Genomic DNA, 16,912 nt, shown 5'->3' with positions numbered 1-16,912 from the left:
CATTCCCAGACAGTTTGTTTAATATTCCATTTAAGGGACAAGGGGGAATTTTCTGCTTATGAGATCATCCTTTTCCTAGTGGTACTCTTCCTTTGAAGCCTGTCTCGTGGTTGTGAACTGCTAATCTGAAGGAACAATGGCTCTAAGTTCATATGGGATGTTTGAATAGAAACATTCTGTAAAGTTGTTTTTAGCTTATTGCATAGTAATTCAGTGACTTTTCTGTGAGTACTCACTTATGTGCCATGTGCTCACTAGTAAGTGAGCTGGCTTTCTGTATGGCTTCCTTGAAATCAAGGATTTTAGTTCTCACGCTGTGTTCTTTCACTTTTTTTGTACAAATATCTGATTAAAAATTGTTGAGTGCTTGTCAAGTAAGACTCTGTCACACATCCAGTGCTTCTTTCTTCCTGTAGATATGGCAGTTGCTCTGCAGTTAAGGGTTCTTCAAGCGGCTATTGAATTAATAAGAACTACAGCAAGCAGCGATGCTCAGGAGCAGGCTGGTGTGGCCCCATCGCTATCTGCAGCACATCGTGCGATGTTTCAAAAGCGTAAAGGCATTGCTGGTGAGCAGCAGAAGTCTGTACTTGCACTCTTGCCTTTCTTTATTACTTGTGAAACATCTATTTTGAACTCTAATTTTGATGACAGTACAAGTGAATCCTGTTCTAAAATATAAATTGATTTATTGGCTTTATTTACATGTGTACATTTTGGAACAGAAAAGCCTGTACCTATTTGAGCTTGTTTTTGTATTGCAAGGGAAGAGTGGAATACTGAATTGACACCTTAGTCAACATTTTCTCACTTCAGTCTCTAAATATGGATGCTGCCTTCCTTTGAAGAGAATCCAATTCATGAGTTGCTTAGCGAAAACATTTTTCAAATAATTTGTAGTAGCTTTAATACCTAACTTCACAATGACACACCACAATAAAGTTAGTTCTTCTAACTGCAGTGTAACTATAATGTGGGTATTGCACCATTACCCAGCTTTAAATAAGTGATTGTCCTGAAGATAATACCTTGCATTGCGAATTTAATTGGGAACATGAGACTGCTTGATTCCACTATGGCACTTCCTGTAAAACACTTGTGCAACTCAAGAGTAATACTGTCTGTCTATATAATGGCTTGTTAATTCTATAACACTTTTTCTGTCTTCTGACTGGAAACTGCATGTAAATAAGCATGTTTAAGACTAGGTAGCATGTATAACTTAAACACCTGATATGTATTTCAGTTCTTTAAAAAAAGATATATTTTTCCATGTTTACTACGGAACCTCTTTCTTGGCATGATCAGCTTTCAAGGCCTTTCAATATCAGCCTAGTAAATATAGTGAAAATATTTTTGCTAGCAAATCTAGCAAGGCGCTCAAGATAATATAATGGTGTAATTAGAATTACAACTAGGACTCTGACATTTCTCTGAAAGAACCAAATGCAGTCAAAGCTTGGCAGTTCAAGATCTTTTTCTCCAATGAATATTTTGATAGTATTTTGTCAATGTTGGTGGCAATGGATGTGATACAAAATGTTTGTTTATGTGCTGTAATTCTAAGTGGCAACTCATTTGCATTGATAAATCTGTCTTCTAGTAGTAAAAATAAATACATGAAGAATGATGGCATCTTTTATCATAATTGCATAGCAAGAAAAGGTATAAAACTGCCCTAAAATCTGCTTTGTACAAAGATACTGAAGTTGCTCAGTAAATCTCATCTTGACACTAACTTATTTTATTGTGCCATTTCTTTATGTATTTATCTTCAAATATGAAATGTCTTGAAAGAGGCGAGCACCCAAATGACACTTACTCCTTTTAACATTAATGTACTTCAAGTGCTTGATTTCATCCAAAGATTTTTGCATTGTTTGGTGAAGACTATAACTGAGTGATTAACTTGGTGTGTTTTTAGTAGGACACTTCTTAATGTTTCTTTACTTGAAGGTTCCAGAAAACTTTCGCCTGCTCAGTCTGATGCTCTGCTGATGAAAATGCGTTCAGTAGCAAGCGAGGAGTTCAATATGATGATGCAACGAAGAATGAGTCAAGAAAGTCCTATCCAAGCCACTGAGACTGAGTTTGTACAAAGGTTACAGAGGCTAACTGTCCTTGCTGTAAACAGACTCATTTATTTAGGTAGGAGTTTCTGTTCATTTGTTTTGACAGTGTCAGAATAGTGTTCTATGACAAATGGACGCTTGACTTCAGAGAGTTTGAAAGGAAAGTAATGCTATTGATTAGCATTATTGTAGATACTAGCTTAATGGAGTTACTATAATTGGTCAGTCTCTCAGAAGTTTGTCTTGCTGTATTATATTACTGACAGTCAAATCTGGATATCTGAATAAATTGAATAAGCTATTGTAGTGCTACATTGATTTGTCCAAGCTGCTTGAATTATGACCTAAAGTCAAATAGCAAAAAATGCAAAAGGAAGCTTTTGCATTCTCTTTTAAAATGCATCCGTTTGTGTGCTGCTATGGGATGCCTACATTTGTTAGCAAGTGTTGACTTGTGGAGTTAGTTCCAATTCCACAGAAACAAGAGAGCATTCAAAGAACTGAACTGCTCCGTGACTAGCTGTAAATGCTGGATGGTTTGTGAGGGGATTGAAATAAGGAGTACATATTGATACTTAAAATAATGTAGTATAGTAAGTATGTAGTAAAGACAATGTTCGATTTGCTGCCAGCTAAAGGAATGTAGGATTAGCTTTGCCGAGATGGTACTGATCAACTTGTCTGTTAAATTTTAAGCGTCTTCTGAAGAGTGCTTTGACATACTGGGTATAACAGAAACAGCAAGTCAGAGTCGGCTTGCAGCATCCCAGCTGGAAGTTCCTGAAGAAGAGATCCAGCAAGAGCTGCCCAACAGAACAAATCCTTTTCTGAAAGAAATGTTCAAAATGTTAATGGAAGGAATCAGGCTGTCCCCTGTAAGTAACTAGTTACATGTTTTCCGCACAAAAGTGTATTTCATAAGGTTTACTTATTAGGAACTTCTTATACCTAAAGCTTTCTATCATAAATGTATTTCTTGCTGAGTCTCTCAGTTCAGCCGTAGTATCATTAAAACCTGTTCAGCTTCCCAGTTATTCTTCCATTGTGAAATACTGAATGTATCTGTTGCGGTTCAGTCTCACAATATTTAGCATAATTCAGCTGCTTTAATGCACACATAAAGGATAAATAGATCTGTGTTTCCCGTAAGATCTTGGTCTGCTGTTGGACCCTATAACGGGAGGTTTGTTGTATGTCCACGGATGGTGCATAAATAGCTTAATATATATGGGTGTGTGTGTGTGTGTATATATATATAGTTTATCTGAGCAATTTGTCTGTAATATATTTAACAGTTGATGCTGAGGTGTATCAGGAAGTGGAACCTTTTTTTCAGTTGTTGCTGGGTTTTGTTTTGTAACGTAGAGTCGTTAGCCTGTCAACCTTTCCAAGATGACTGTGTTTCATTTGGGTAATTTGAAATGGTATGTTGGGGAAAAATTAACTTATTGCTTCTTGCGTCTGTATTTCTCTTAAGTCATCTCTGTAAAAATTAGCTCAACCTAATTTTCTTTATAGCTCTGAAAAATGTAGTGTGTTAGGTCAGGTATCTTCCCATCATGCCTTACCTTTGGTACTTCTCTAAGCCTGCATGTGTGTTTGAGCCCTTGCACTTCAATCAAATGCCTGGTTTCTAACCTTTTGAGCAAATCCATTCTTGTCAATCTAATGAATAATGCAGATGAGCTATATATCAAAACAAACCCCTCAATATTTAAACCTTCTGTTCCAGTATCCACTTCTTAAATTGCTGCATAGTCCTTCTGAGTACTCTGTTTAGCAAAGGGCTGGATTCCCATCATTAGCCTATCAAGGGAAAATGTTCATCTTGTTAGAAAAAGCTTTGTTTCATTTTTAATAAAACACCTTCAAACATACAATAAAACAGTAAATTAAACGTACTATTTTGATAGAGAAATCTTTACTGCTTTTATACTTTGATCACTTTAATTGTAAGTTTCTTTTTGCCATGTAAATAAATCTTATAAAAGGAAGCCCTATCCCTCTGTGAAGACTAAAGAAACAATGTCCCTTTAACTTAGGGCACCAGCAGAACGAGCACACCCAAGCAGCAGTGGAAGAGAATCCTCTTGTCATGTAAAGACACTTTCCGTACGCAACTTGGAAGACTTCTTGTGCACATCTTGTCTCCAGCAAGGCCGCTTCAGGAAAGAAAGCAGGCTTTGGAGATGGTCCGTGAAGTGAACCATCAAGAGATTCTGTGTGACTGTCTTAGCCCAACTTTGCAAGTAAGCTTTAGGGTATTATAGAAGTATGTAGAACTTGGATTCAAATTTCTGGCTTAAATAGTACAATTAATGAGGGCAGGGTTTGTGCCTGAACTTCTTTGCTGCTGTTGTAGCCTTCATACAGATCTGCAGTTACTCTGTTATCCTGATGGTGGGTAGCTTTGTGGTGGGCAAAGATGGGATTCTTTCAGGTTGTTGTGACTATGTAGCACATCTTCTGAGTCATAGAACCAAAAGGTAGCACTAGTTTTAACAGGAAGAACTGGAAGATGTTTGAAGGAAATTAACGAAGGCATTATGCTTGCCCTGGACTTTCTGAAACTTGTTAGATCTGATTGCCACAATATATTGATTAAGTTGGTCATCAATTAAAGCAGTATTCTATTTTTCTGTATTTAGTCCTAATTCTCTAAGTGAGATCGTGTGTTCTGTGGTCTTAAGACTCAAACACCTGAACAACTCCTCTTCCATTTCTGGGATAGAAAAGGAAGAAAAACCCCACTTTTGATTATACTCCTTGTCAGTTTGCTTACTGCATGCTTGTGAGAAAGCATTTCTTAGTCATGACCTGTTATGGAGTAGGAACACTGCTGTTTGGGATCTTCTACAAGAATGAAATGACATCAGTACACTACACACGAAGGGGAGATGAACATTTAAGAACACTTAAACATTTCTGTTTAAGTACAGTAGGAAAAGAGCTGATATGCTAGCAGCAACTTCTCTGGGGATGTCATGTGGAGAGCATTTGGTGCCTGTGTCTGCTTAACTTCCTCATTTGTTGGTTCTAATTTGTTAATCAAGCAAGGTAAACTAGGAGCTTCTGACACGCACTTGTTGAGGTATAACTGTTGTGCCTAGAGAATCGGAGTATTTGCAAAATAATTTTGTCTTTTCTGTAAGCCATTTAGAAAGTCACAAGTTGCTCAAAAATGTAGAGGATTACATTGTGTGTTCTTTCTAGTTCTCTAAGTTTGACTTTGGACGCCAAAGCAGCCATTTTCTTTAAATCACAGAAAAAGCAGAAGTCCTGGCTGACTGGGAAAGGGAAAAATAAGGTGGGAGGAAGCAAGAAGTTCAGTGCTGTATTTGTTTTAGAATTGAGAATGACCATACCTTTTTTCTTCCTGCTTTCCTTCTTTTTGTTTTCTAGCATGGACCTAAATTAGTACTGTATCTGTATGAGTTAATGTGCAATCACATTGATGAAATGACCAAAGAAGAACAAACGGCAGCAGGAGACTTTGTGAATACGTTAAAATGTTGTGGCTATAAATGTATTCCTCTGAGCCCAAGACCAAAACCAGATGTAATAAAAGCTTTGAAAGAGGTGAAGAAGATTTACTTAAGACAACTGTTTACTATATGGGATTTGAGCTCTATTGAAGAGAGTTTGGTTTGTTTTGAGCATGGCTTATGTTTCTTACTGGGATTCTCTTTGAGTTCTGAATAGTTCTTATGCATGCTCAACACTTAGCAGCAATCTCATGTGTTACAGCTCCCTGGTTAAGTGTAGTACTTAAAGCAAATAGATGAGCTTGCAGTTAACTACTAGTATCAAATGGTCTGGAAAAAATGAATTTTTCTGGCTCTTTGCAAAAAAAAAAAAAAAAAAAAAAAAAAGAAGACTTGTAAGTGTATTACAGTGACATTAATTGAAATGAAGGTGTGGTTTTAACTGCTGGCAAGATATCAGGTCAACAGTTTTCTGCCAGTCTTCCTTTTAAACTGGAATATCCTTTAGCTTCTGACTGTTTCTGAGATGGGAGAAATAACATGAAATTTCTGTTCAGGATCAGAAGAAGTATGAGATGGAAGAAGGTGTGAACAAAGCTGCCTGGGAGAAAACAATGGCAAATAATCGACAAAAGTGAGTGCTTTCTAAAAAGAACTGTGAAAACTCTCTTGGAATGCTGCATGCTTGGCATGTTCCCTCACAGTTACCTACGTGATTATTATTGACGTGTAGAATTTTTGAACTTACTGATGCTGGTTGCATTTTGTAAGAGTTTTTGCTTCCGCTTTCAATGTGACGATGTGTTAAAGAGCGATTCTTTTTTTTTCCTCAGTCTCTTTCAACGTCTGGATACAAAATCTAAAGATATTTCCAAAATAGCTGGGGACATCACGCAGGCTGTATCTCTGTCACAAGGAATGGAAAGAAAGAAAGTTATCCAGCACATCAGGGGGATGTATAAGGCAGAGCTGAGTGCCAGCAGACATTGGCAGGAGCTCGTTCAGCAGCTCACGCACGATCGGTAAGTGGAGGAGGGGAGACACTTAGTGCCTGATGTGCACTTCGTTCTACTTAGAGGACTGAAATGTAGATTACATAAAATTAAAATGACTCACATATGCTAATCATTTGATGGTTAAAGACCTGTGACACACTTCTGATTTATTCTCTTAATTTTTGAGAGCAGGTAAGCTGAGTAGTATTTCTGTTACTCCTGCTACTGCTGAACTAATTTGTTTGCAGTGTCTTGAGTATTTTGAAAATTCAGCTATGTTGTATTGCTGACTTCAGCAGAATTAGTAACTTAAAGAGCAGTCTTACAGTACTTGTTCATCAACAGCAAGTCAGTGGGAGGAGCACATAAGAATATACAACATAATTACCTTTGTAATTATTTTGCAGAAAAAGCTGCCCAGTGCTGTGGAACTGCTGCATCTCTACCATTTAAGCACAACCTGAGTGAATAACACTGTAACGAACCTTGTTTTTTTTTCAGAGCACTCTGGTATGACCCAGTCTATTACCCAACTTCTTGGCAACTGGATCCAACAGAGGGCCCAAACAGAGAGAGGAGGCGCTTGCAGAGGTGCTACCTAACTATTCCAAATAAATACCTTCTTCCAGACAGGCAGAAGCAGGAAGGTAATTATAATATATTGTAAGAATGGATCTCAATAACAATGAATGCTTGTTCTTTATTGCTTTTTGGGTTTTTTTTTTATAGGCATAATAAAACCTCCCTTGTCTTACCTATTTGAAGATAAAACACATTCTTCTCACTCTTCAACTGTAAAGGATAAAGCTGCAAGTGAACATATAAGGTAACTTCTTCATATCTTCCTTTCTCTTCCCCCTTCTCTCCTGACAATGAAACTTCTCTTTACTATTAGTGTGAACTTAAGAAACTGAGTGAAATAAGAGACAAAGTCAGAATGCAGTGAGTTTTCTTGCTATACTTGCCAAGAAGCAGAGCTACCAACATGTATGTTTCCTGATTCTTAAAATGGTTTGTCTCCATGAGTTCAGAAATCTGTAAAAGCAAATACCACGTGGTTTGATGTGGGTTTGGATCTTCTGTGGGACTGCCTGGTGGGATTTTTTTTTTTGCTACTTATCTACCCACTGCAGGTAGTACAACTAGATCTGGTAGGTCTTTCCATCTGTAAATTGTTCTTTCATCCTCCCTGCTTTTAGGATTGTGTTATAAAACACAATTTAGCTAATAAGCATTAAGTTAATTTACCACATATTACAAGCACTAATTCTGCTTAAAATGACTGAAGAGAACATACAATGCAATAAATTAAATACAAATACACTTGCATGCAAGTCCAGAACATCAGTGTTCTAATTTCTTTATCTCCTTGGAATTAGAACCTTTACAGTCATGATGTTGAGAATTGTATTCAACTGTACTCTCTAAGGCTGTTAGTTCTTACTACACACCAGAAGTAAGCATTGCTAACTTTTGAATTATTCCAGAGTTAATCGAAGATGTATCAGTGTAGCACCTTCTAGAGAGACTGCTGGTGAACTGCTGCTAGGTAAATACTATTCTCAGTTCTCATAAATATTCTGTTTTGTCTAAAATCCTGCAGTGTATGTGAAGTTAGATGTTTATTCTGAAGAAAGTCCTTGTTGTGAATACATTAGGAAGAGCAGGACATAATTGAATGCTTTCTTGACTTCTCATGGATAATGTATCCTATAGATCGGCTATGGCATTTGCATGAATACTGTTTGGACTGTAGTTATTTTTAAAGTTGCAGAATGTTTTCCATATTAAAATCTATGTCTATCAGCTACTGCTTCTTCAGATATTATTCTTAGTTCTCTTAACACCTGAACACTGAATGTTTATAATGAACTTAAGGTGCAGTGCACAAACAGTAGTTTTGGCAACTACTTCTTCCTGCAGGAAAGTGTGGCATGTATTTTGTTGAGGACAACGCATCAGACACCATTGAAAATTCTGTAAGTATTGGATCTTGTTGTCCAGTCTTAATTTTTCCAAGCTGCACTGTAAATAGCTTTTGTCTGCTGTCACTGATGTTAGATCTACAGATGAGGTGAATGAAAGTGATTTGTTTGGGTTCCTATCGCAGCTAGCTGTGGGATCAGGAATCCATCTTCCTTAAGGCTGGGAAGGGAATGAGTAGAGAGCAGTGTTGGGTGTCTTTGGTTCCTTCTGCCTGTTACTGTGAGTTCATCAGCAGAGCTGCATAGAGTTTGTGCTGACCTGCACCTGAAAAACAACTTGCTGGATGTACTAGGAAGCACCTCTGCTACTTGAATTTTTCAGTTCATAGGGTGTTCTAAATCACCTCCCTTATCCTCTTCAAGAAAATAATTTTATGCAGGAAATTGGAAGTGACTTAATCCTTATGATGAAAATTATCAAGCTGTGAGTCTTACTGCTAAAAGTCCTGAAATACTTACACAGAGCTCCACTGTGCACCACTCCACAGTGTCACACAGCCCTGTGCTTTAACGTGTTATCGGCTATTTTGCTGTTCTGTCCTTTGCAGAACCAGCAGAATTAGGATATATAGACAAGCTTTGCTTGTTCTTATTGTCCAATATTTCAGTTTAAGTGCCAATGAAAGCTTTCTTGTGCTGGAGCATCGGATAGGATACTGAAGAGGCTGAGGAATATGCATAATGTTCTGCCTGCTGCCTTGGGGAGAGAGGAATATGGGAAATTTCTATAAAGAAAGTGTCTTAAAAGCTTCACAGCACAACTGTTTCACTTAAGATGTGTTATATGATTACAAACTGCTCCAAGTAAAATAGTTTCTGTTTGGAAAACCTGCTATATAGAGTAACTTCAATTGCATATTCCTTAGAGTTTTCATGGAGAAACTGAACCAGCATCATTCTCTTGGACCTATGAGGAAATTAAGGAAGTCCATAAGCGTTGGTGGCAGCTAAGAGACAATGCTGTGGAAATATTTCTGACAAATGGCAGAACTTTACTCTTGGCTTTTGATAATACAAAGGTAAGGTGACGCTAATGTGTAGTATATCAAAGCACTTTGCAATATCTTTGTAGCATACACGGACATGTTAGTTCTTAAGGTGAGCTGTTGCATGGACTAGTAATAAATTCTGCTTAGTATCTGTAAAAAAGCCTTTTCTCAGCTGGGCTTCTAGACAGACAGTCTGACAAAATCTTGGTGTAAAACATATTTCTGATGTACTGAGACGTGAAAGAATCTTAGTCATGCTGGACATCCATCCATTACAACATAGCTCTGGAAATTTGTAAGACATTTGTAAGATACTCAGTCTTTTTATTTTGAAGTTTTTTAAACAATATGATTAAACCTCTGGTATTTTCTTTTAGGTCCGTAATGATGTGTACCACAACATCTTAACTAACAATTTGCCTAACCTTTTGGAATATGGAAATATTACTGCTTTGACCCACCTGTGGTGCACGGGACAGATTACTAACTTTGAATACCTGACTCATTTAAACAAACACGCAGGCCGTTCCTTCAATGATCTCATGCAATATCCAGTATTTCCCTTTATACTTTCTGACTACATCAGTGAGACACTGGACCTTAATGACCCATCAGTATATAGGTAATACGAGATGTTTGGAACTGGTTATTTACAATTACTTTGAAACAGCTATTTAATTTCACTGTACTAAACCGTTGCACATACGTGATCACAGCTGTTCAGAAATAAGGCCCATAATAACTTAAGCTTTTTACACTAGGTAGCTGTCTCACATAGGATATTTAAATGAAATATCTAGTGTTATGGGTGGGTGTATTCATAGCTTGTTAGGGACTGCACTTAGCTACTGTCATAATGCGATATTGATAATCTATTGTTTAAATAAAGCCTATGTTAAGTTTGTGACTAAAGACTTCCACGCTATTTAGAAAAAAAAATAAAAAAAAATCTATATTTATAACCAGTTATGAAACCATATTGCCTTAATTCTAAGTAGATCCATGTGGGTTGTCCTGCCATAATAAGTTTCTGTTAAGCTGATTTTAATGCTGCACAAAATATTCACTTTCAATGATGGCTTTGATTTGAGATGCTTTGAAAGCATTGCTCAAAGTCATAGTGCCTGTAGGTCTTGAGTTTACCCTTAGTATTAACTGAAGGTGTCCATTGTACTTTCTGAATTCTTTTGTAAAAAGCTGTTAAGTTTTGCTTGTCCTACTTGTGACGGTAAAGGCCTTATTGAATGGTGCACTGAATAATTCAGTTGCATTATTGAATGGTGTGAATGAAGGTCTATAAAAATGACAAGATATCGGTACTACTTCTGTTACAGAAATCTGGTCAAACCAATAGCTGTGCAGTCTAAAGAAAAAGAGGATCGGTATGTGGATACTTACAAGGTAATTCAGATAACTTTGGTCATTGCTGTTCTGTGCATAAGTTAATTATGGAGACTATGATACATATAAAAAAATAAAAATAATAAAGGCAGGGGAGTGGAGGGTGGTGGTGGTGGGACACAAATCCAGTATTTTGTTGATGGAATTCTCATTTCCTACATGCTGTTTTCTTGGAATTGTTTTATGACGTTTGGAATCTGAGGTTGTTCCTGTCACTGAAATCATAAATCAATTTAATCTTTGTGTGATACTGGAGGTTGAATTTGTACGCTTTTACAACTGAACACATATCTTCAGGGATCTTTAAATATATAATCTATTGCTGTTCTATTGACATGATTTCAATTAACCTTGTCGCTTATTTTTTTAGTAACTGAAAAGTTGTTGGCACTCCAGTGTTCTGTTTTAAAATGCACTGCTGTAATTGTTGTGCTCTTGGTTTTTTGCTCTTTTGAGTTGTTGCAAAGGCTTTAGAAAATAACATTAAAGCCAGAAAGCATTTGCGGCTGGACCTTCCTACTTACCTGTATTGTCATTTTCTAAATGTATTATTCCTCTAAGTTTGTGTTATTCCTTAAAGTCTTAGGCAAGTGTTTATTTTTGTTACTGGAGTGCAGGAAATAGGATTGTCCTTTACTTTTCTAGTACTAGTGTGGCATATTCATGGCTTCTATAAAGCACCAAGCTGCCTGATTTGTTTGGTATAAGTTAACATGCCTGAAAATGTAGTTTAGAATGCTTTTTTCTTTGAAAAATGACTATTATTTCAAATGGACACTCAGAACAATGGGTGGGATTCTAGTTGAATGACAGGTGATGAAACTGACTGGTTACTTCAGTGTATATTGTATCAGGTATTGAGGGTGGAATTCTTCAGTAAATAAGAAAAGCGATAGTCTTGGATGTATCTGAAGTTTCCGAGGAGCTGAAGTATTGAAACACTGTGTAGGAGATCTCAGCATTTGTGCTTGATAATAAAGCCAAGTTGCTGGCGTTCTAAGTTTGTAATTTGTTTTTCTATGACTTTTCTAGTATTTGGAAGAGGAGTATCGTAAAGGAGCACGGGAGGATGATCCGATGCCCCCTGTACAACCGTACCACTACGGATCTCATTATTCTAACAGTGGAACTGTGCTTCATTTCCTAGTTCGGCTGCCACCTTTCACTAAAATGTTTTTAGCCTATCAAGGTAGGATCGCCTTTAACTTTCACTTAGCTTTCATGTCTAAGTTTTGTCCTTACAGCCCAGGAAAACTGTCTGTTACTTTGCTTAGCACGGTTTATCAATTCCAGATACCCGAGTTTGGTAAAATTAAATCTGTTGTGCTTACACAATAAATAGATCCATTCGGAAATTATCGAGCCAGGCCCCAGAATTGTACATCTCACTTGTTCATACCTCAGTACCTGTTTAGAATAAAAAGCTGAGCTATGTTTAACTTCTAGTTCAAGTTTAACACACACAAATTGGTACAGAAGAATTCTAAATGCTCTCAGCTAACCAGAGAGCAGTTGACTTTGAAGCTGCAGATGCGCAACCGATTTCTGTCAAACATGCAACAAATTCTGTTCATTTTTCTTTTTTTAACAGATCAAAGTTTTGACATTCCAGACAGAACTTTTCACTCAACCAACACAACCTGGCGCCTCTCTTCATATGAGTCAATGACTGACGTAAAGGAGCTCATCCCAGAATTTTTCTACCTTCCAGACTTTCTAGTTAACAGAGAAGGTATACTAAGAGGATACCAAAATTACATACTTAAAACAGCCGTGGGGTTGGGGCTGGTTTAAAATTGAGAACATTTATATCCCACAGTTGAACATGTTACGCGATAGATGTGCTTAAAAAAAAAAAAAAAAGAAAATCTGGCATGAATATATGGGATATGCTACAGAAGCACATAAGACTTAAGAAATAGATCATAAATTTTGTCCTAGATGCAATGGATCTGATTCTCCATTTGTGTGTGTGAAGGGTTTTGCTAATGGTACTGCTTTGCTGATTGGCAATTACAGTGCTTAATTTTTTAGTTTTCATAAAGCCTTATTAAGATTTTTAGGAAGTCGCTGTAACCCACAGTGTTGAAACATGCATTCCCGTGCTTCTAGGTTTTGATTTTGGAGTACGTCAAAATGGTGACAGAGTTAACCATGTCAATCTTCCACCTTGGGCTCGCAATGATCCTCGTCTGTTCATCTTGATCCACCGTCAAGCTTTGGAGTCTGACCATGTTTCCCAGACAATTTGTCACTGGATAGACTTAGTGTTTGGCTATAAACAAAAAGGCAAGGCCTCTGTTCAGGCTATTAATGTCTTTCATCCTGCAGTAAGTATTTTTGTCAAGTTTCATGTTTGTTTGTTGTACTTAGGCTGAACCTTCCCCCATTAAGTTACTGACTTGCTTGGAATACGTCCAGCATGGAGGAAGTTCCTTTGCTTATGAGCTGTTGAAGAATAAAAAAAGGCTGTAAGAATTTTGGCACAGAACTGATAAAGTCCCAACATCTGGTGTGTGAATTTGCCTAGAACTGAGCATAGAGGGTGATCAGTTGTGGAGTTTACACTTTCTGTAGTCAGAGGAGCTAACAGCAGACGTGTTCAGTAGTAACTTTTAAAGCAGCCATCCAAATGCCTTCCTTACCTTTCCTTCTTTGAGCTTAAGTGTTGACTTAAACCTTCGACTTAAATTACCTTAACCTACCTTCGACTTAACCTACCTTCGACTTAAATTACCTGCAACTTAAAATACTGGGCTTGTGTGAATACATTCATTTTCCTTCAAAATGAAGGCATTGTCAGTGCCACTGGGGAGAAGAGTTTGGCACATGCTTAGAGACACGGTTAATTTTGAAGGAAGAAAAGTTGAAGAAAACTTACTTTCCTGAAATAGGGAACTTCCTACTCCCCATTTTTGATGTTTTTTATCATCACTAACTCTTTTGTTTTCAGACAGATTAGTAAAAGTCTATTAAGAAAACCCTTGACTGAAAGTAATGGACGTGCTCATTCTTGCCTCTCCTTGCCTTTTTTCCTCTGTAGACCTACTTTGGGATGGATGTTTCTGCTGTTGAGGATCCTGTTCAGAGAAGAGCCCTTGAAACAATGATAAAAACATACGGGCAAACACCTCGCCAACTGTTCCATACAGCGCATGTTAGCAGGCCTGGATCCAGACTCATCATGGAAGGAGAACTTCCTGCTGCCATGGGATTACTAGTTCAGTTTGCTTTCAGAGAGACGAGGGAGCACACCAAAGAAATAATATATCCAGTATGTCGTTTTGATTGTGAAAAGTTTCAATTAGCTTTCATATATTATAGTTACTGTACCTCTGGAATTTACAGTTGAAAAATGGAGTTTTTTCAGTCCTTTAGGGAAAGATACTGACATTGTGTCCACTTCTACATGTAAACCTAGAGTAGGCAAATGCATGCCACACTTCTCTCTGTATCCTACTTCCTCATTGCCTGCAGGACAGGTCAACTGTCATCATTTCAGACATCTGCCTTTTCTAGAGTCTAGGGAGAAGCTGAATCCTTGCATTTAAAGAAAATGGAATGTCTTACTGCGCTACTTAAGCTGTCGGCATGCCATCTCAACTCTTCAAGCTATTAGTTTAGCTGATGATACTACAGTGATTCATACCTGTCTTTCTGTTACTTCTGGAATACTTCAGAGTCCTTACTGTGTGGTCAGTTATGGGAACAGGATATGAATGATTATTCTTCTTCCTCCCTAAGCGATAATTTTCTGAAAAGTTTCTACCACCTCTTAATCTACACCTCGTTTGTGTTTTAGAGTCCGTTGCCCTGGATAAAAGGATTGAAGTGGGGAGAATATGTTGGTTCTCCAAGTGCCCCAGATCCTGTTGTCTGTTTTAGCCAACCACATGGGGAAAGATTTGGCTCTCTGCAGGCTTTGCCAACTAAAGCTATATGTGGTTTGTCCCGCAAGTTTTGCCTCTTGATGATATATAGCAAGGAGCAAGGTATGAATTTGTGATTATTCTCTACATGCACAACCCATGCAAAACAGAGCCATAAAACTTTTAGATCTAGCGCTACTACTCTTTTGCAGTAAACTTTCCACATTTAGTCTCTTTTGCCAAAGATTGATCTATAAATCCAAAGACAGCTTCCATGACTGATACCTTTTTTAATGATCAGACTTGGCCTGTTATTTTCAGAAGTATCTATAGGTGTCTAGTAATTAAGTTTTTCATTAACGCCTTATACTTCAATCACTTTAACTTCAGAACTTGCTGACTGGTCCAAAAGGAACTGGAAAAAAGAGAGAAGGATATGTGGCACTGGGAGGGATAATTAAAGAGTTTTTTGAAAGCCATGGGGAAAAAGCAGAGATGAAGGATCTGCTCTCAGACAAACTTGGAAGGATTCTTATCAATAATGTGCAAACAGACTCTCATACTACCCCTTCTCCCCCTCTATATAATATAATATGGAAGTTTTATAAATAAATGATTCATTGAAGGCTTTGTGTTTAGTCATTTAAGATATACATACATAGTTTTCTCCTTTAGGTGTTCTGAGCAATCATTTCTTTGGCTGGGAAGCACTGTCACCTCTTCCCTTTCTGTCCATTCCCACTAAATGTAATGCTTCTTTAAAAAGCTTTGTCCAGGTTGCAGACTGTTCTTGGAGAATACTGAGTGTTTACATAGTCTCTGAAAGCTGTTTAAAAAGGCATCTTGTTTTGAAATGTTGCTTTCTATTTTCTAGTTGGCAACAAAACATGGATCTTAAGTTCTTATTGACTACCAAAGTGATCAGCCTTTTGATTTCATATCTGATACAGAATCTTATGTACCTTCATTCAGGTGTGAGAAGCATGCACAGCACTGATATCCAGTGGTCAGCTATCCTAAGCTGGGGATACGCCGATAACATTTTACGATTAAAAAGCAAGCAGAGCGAACCTCCAGTAAATTTCATACAGAGCTCACAGTTCCATCAGGTAAAAATCTTCTTTTGGTCTTTAATCTAACATGGCTTAATCATGTCATTGCTTGATGTGGCAGTAATTACACTTGATTTCATTTTTTGTAAAACCTATAGTAAGTAACAGGTCTTATTCTGAGAGAATGAGTGTTTAAGCATAACTTTATACAGTCGTCCAATGTTTTAATTGTAACCTGTTGGATTCTCCTTTAGATCTAACCCTCACTATTCCAGCATATTTTGCTCCTGGACCAGTGTGTTCCTGGACTAGACAAAGCTCCCTTTTAAATGCATTTGGTTTTTGTAGATTTCCCTCCTGTAGATTGTTGGTGTGAATTTATGGAATTCCTGGACTTGAAAATGAAAACAGAAAAAAATTAGATTATGCTACAAACAGAACTCTGCTATAGTTTGATTTCTCTGAAAAGATGACTTAACTCTGTTAACAAACTCTTCATAATCTCTATTACACTTCGGTGGTATTGGAGATTTTACTGAAAAGATTCTGTAGTCCTGGAAGTCAGAAGTTCCCTGCTCTTTGGCTGTGAACTCTGAGCTACACAGAATTTCCCTCTTTATTTTGTTACTGAAGTAATGGTTATATATGACCTACAATGGGATCTGTCTTTAACTCATTTAGGTATTTCACATGGCTTTTCTTAGGAGAAGTGATTAAAAAATCCCGTAGGATATGGTTGCATTGATGATAGCACTTAGTAGCTGTTGTCATTATTTTCTTTCCCCCCTTTGTCTTTCCAAGGTAACAAGTTGTGCTTGGGTCCCAGACAGCTGTCAGCTTTTCACAGGTAGCAAATCTGGTGTCATCACAGCATACATGAACAGATTCACTAGCAGTACGGTAAGTTTTGTACAGAACTGATATTTAAGGGTCATCTTTGACATTGTTAAATAGATTTATCTCAGCATATTTGTGTTTTTCTTATGCTTTTTTGTTCTTGCATTGCTGTTAGTTGGCCCTCATCATCTGGATGATAATTGATTTGCACAGATCTCTGTATTCAG

General features: G+C 37.4%; 1 protein-coding gene across 3 annotated transcripts in view; it reads left to right on the top strand.

Annotated features, from left to right (window-relative positions):
* Positions 1-16,912, top strand: part of LYST (lysosomal trafficking regulator) — a 75,322-nt gene that overhangs the window by 51,148 nt on the left and 7,262 nt on the right. For all 3 annotated transcript variants that reach the window (XM_072331588.1, XM_072331589.1, XM_072331590.1), the window contains exons 28-48: positions 417-569; positions 1,957-2,148; positions 2,769-2,947; positions 4,115-4,321; positions 5,475-5,651; positions 6,115-6,191; positions 6,391-6,579; positions 7,054-7,199; positions 7,282-7,378; positions 8,040-8,101; positions 8,476-8,531; positions 9,404-9,556; positions 9,904-10,148; positions 10,861-10,927; positions 11,960-12,116; positions 12,519-12,659; positions 13,040-13,257; positions 13,971-14,201; positions 14,730-14,919; positions 15,769-15,905; positions 16,650-16,748. In XM_072331588.1, coding sequence (XP_072187689.1) covers positions 417-569; positions 1,957-2,148; positions 2,769-2,947; positions 4,115-4,321; positions 5,475-5,651; positions 6,115-6,191; positions 6,391-6,579; positions 7,054-7,199; positions 7,282-7,378; positions 8,040-8,101; positions 8,476-8,531; positions 9,404-9,556; positions 9,904-10,148; positions 10,861-10,927; positions 11,960-12,116; positions 12,519-12,659; positions 13,040-13,257; positions 13,971-14,201; positions 14,730-14,919; positions 15,769-15,905; positions 16,650-16,748 — 3,173 coding nt within the window. The remainder of the gene's footprint in view (positions 1-416; positions 570-1,956; positions 2,149-2,768; positions 2,948-4,114; positions 4,322-5,474; positions 5,652-6,114; positions 6,192-6,390; positions 6,580-7,053; positions 7,200-7,281; positions 7,379-8,039; positions 8,102-8,475; positions 8,532-9,403; positions 9,557-9,903; positions 10,149-10,860; positions 10,928-11,959; positions 12,117-12,518; positions 12,660-13,039; positions 13,258-13,970; positions 14,202-14,729; positions 14,920-15,768; positions 15,906-16,649; positions 16,749-16,912) is intronic.

The sequence above is a fragment of the Excalfactoria chinensis genome, chromosome 3 (genome assembly GCF_039878825.1).
Source record: "Excalfactoria chinensis isolate bCotChi1 chromosome 3, bCotChi1.hap2, whole genome shotgun sequence".
In the NCBI taxonomy this organism is placed as follows: domain Eukaryota; kingdom Metazoa; phylum Chordata; class Aves; order Galliformes; family Phasianidae; genus Excalfactoria; species Excalfactoria chinensis.
This window is presented reverse-complemented; position numbering and strand designations above follow the sequence as displayed.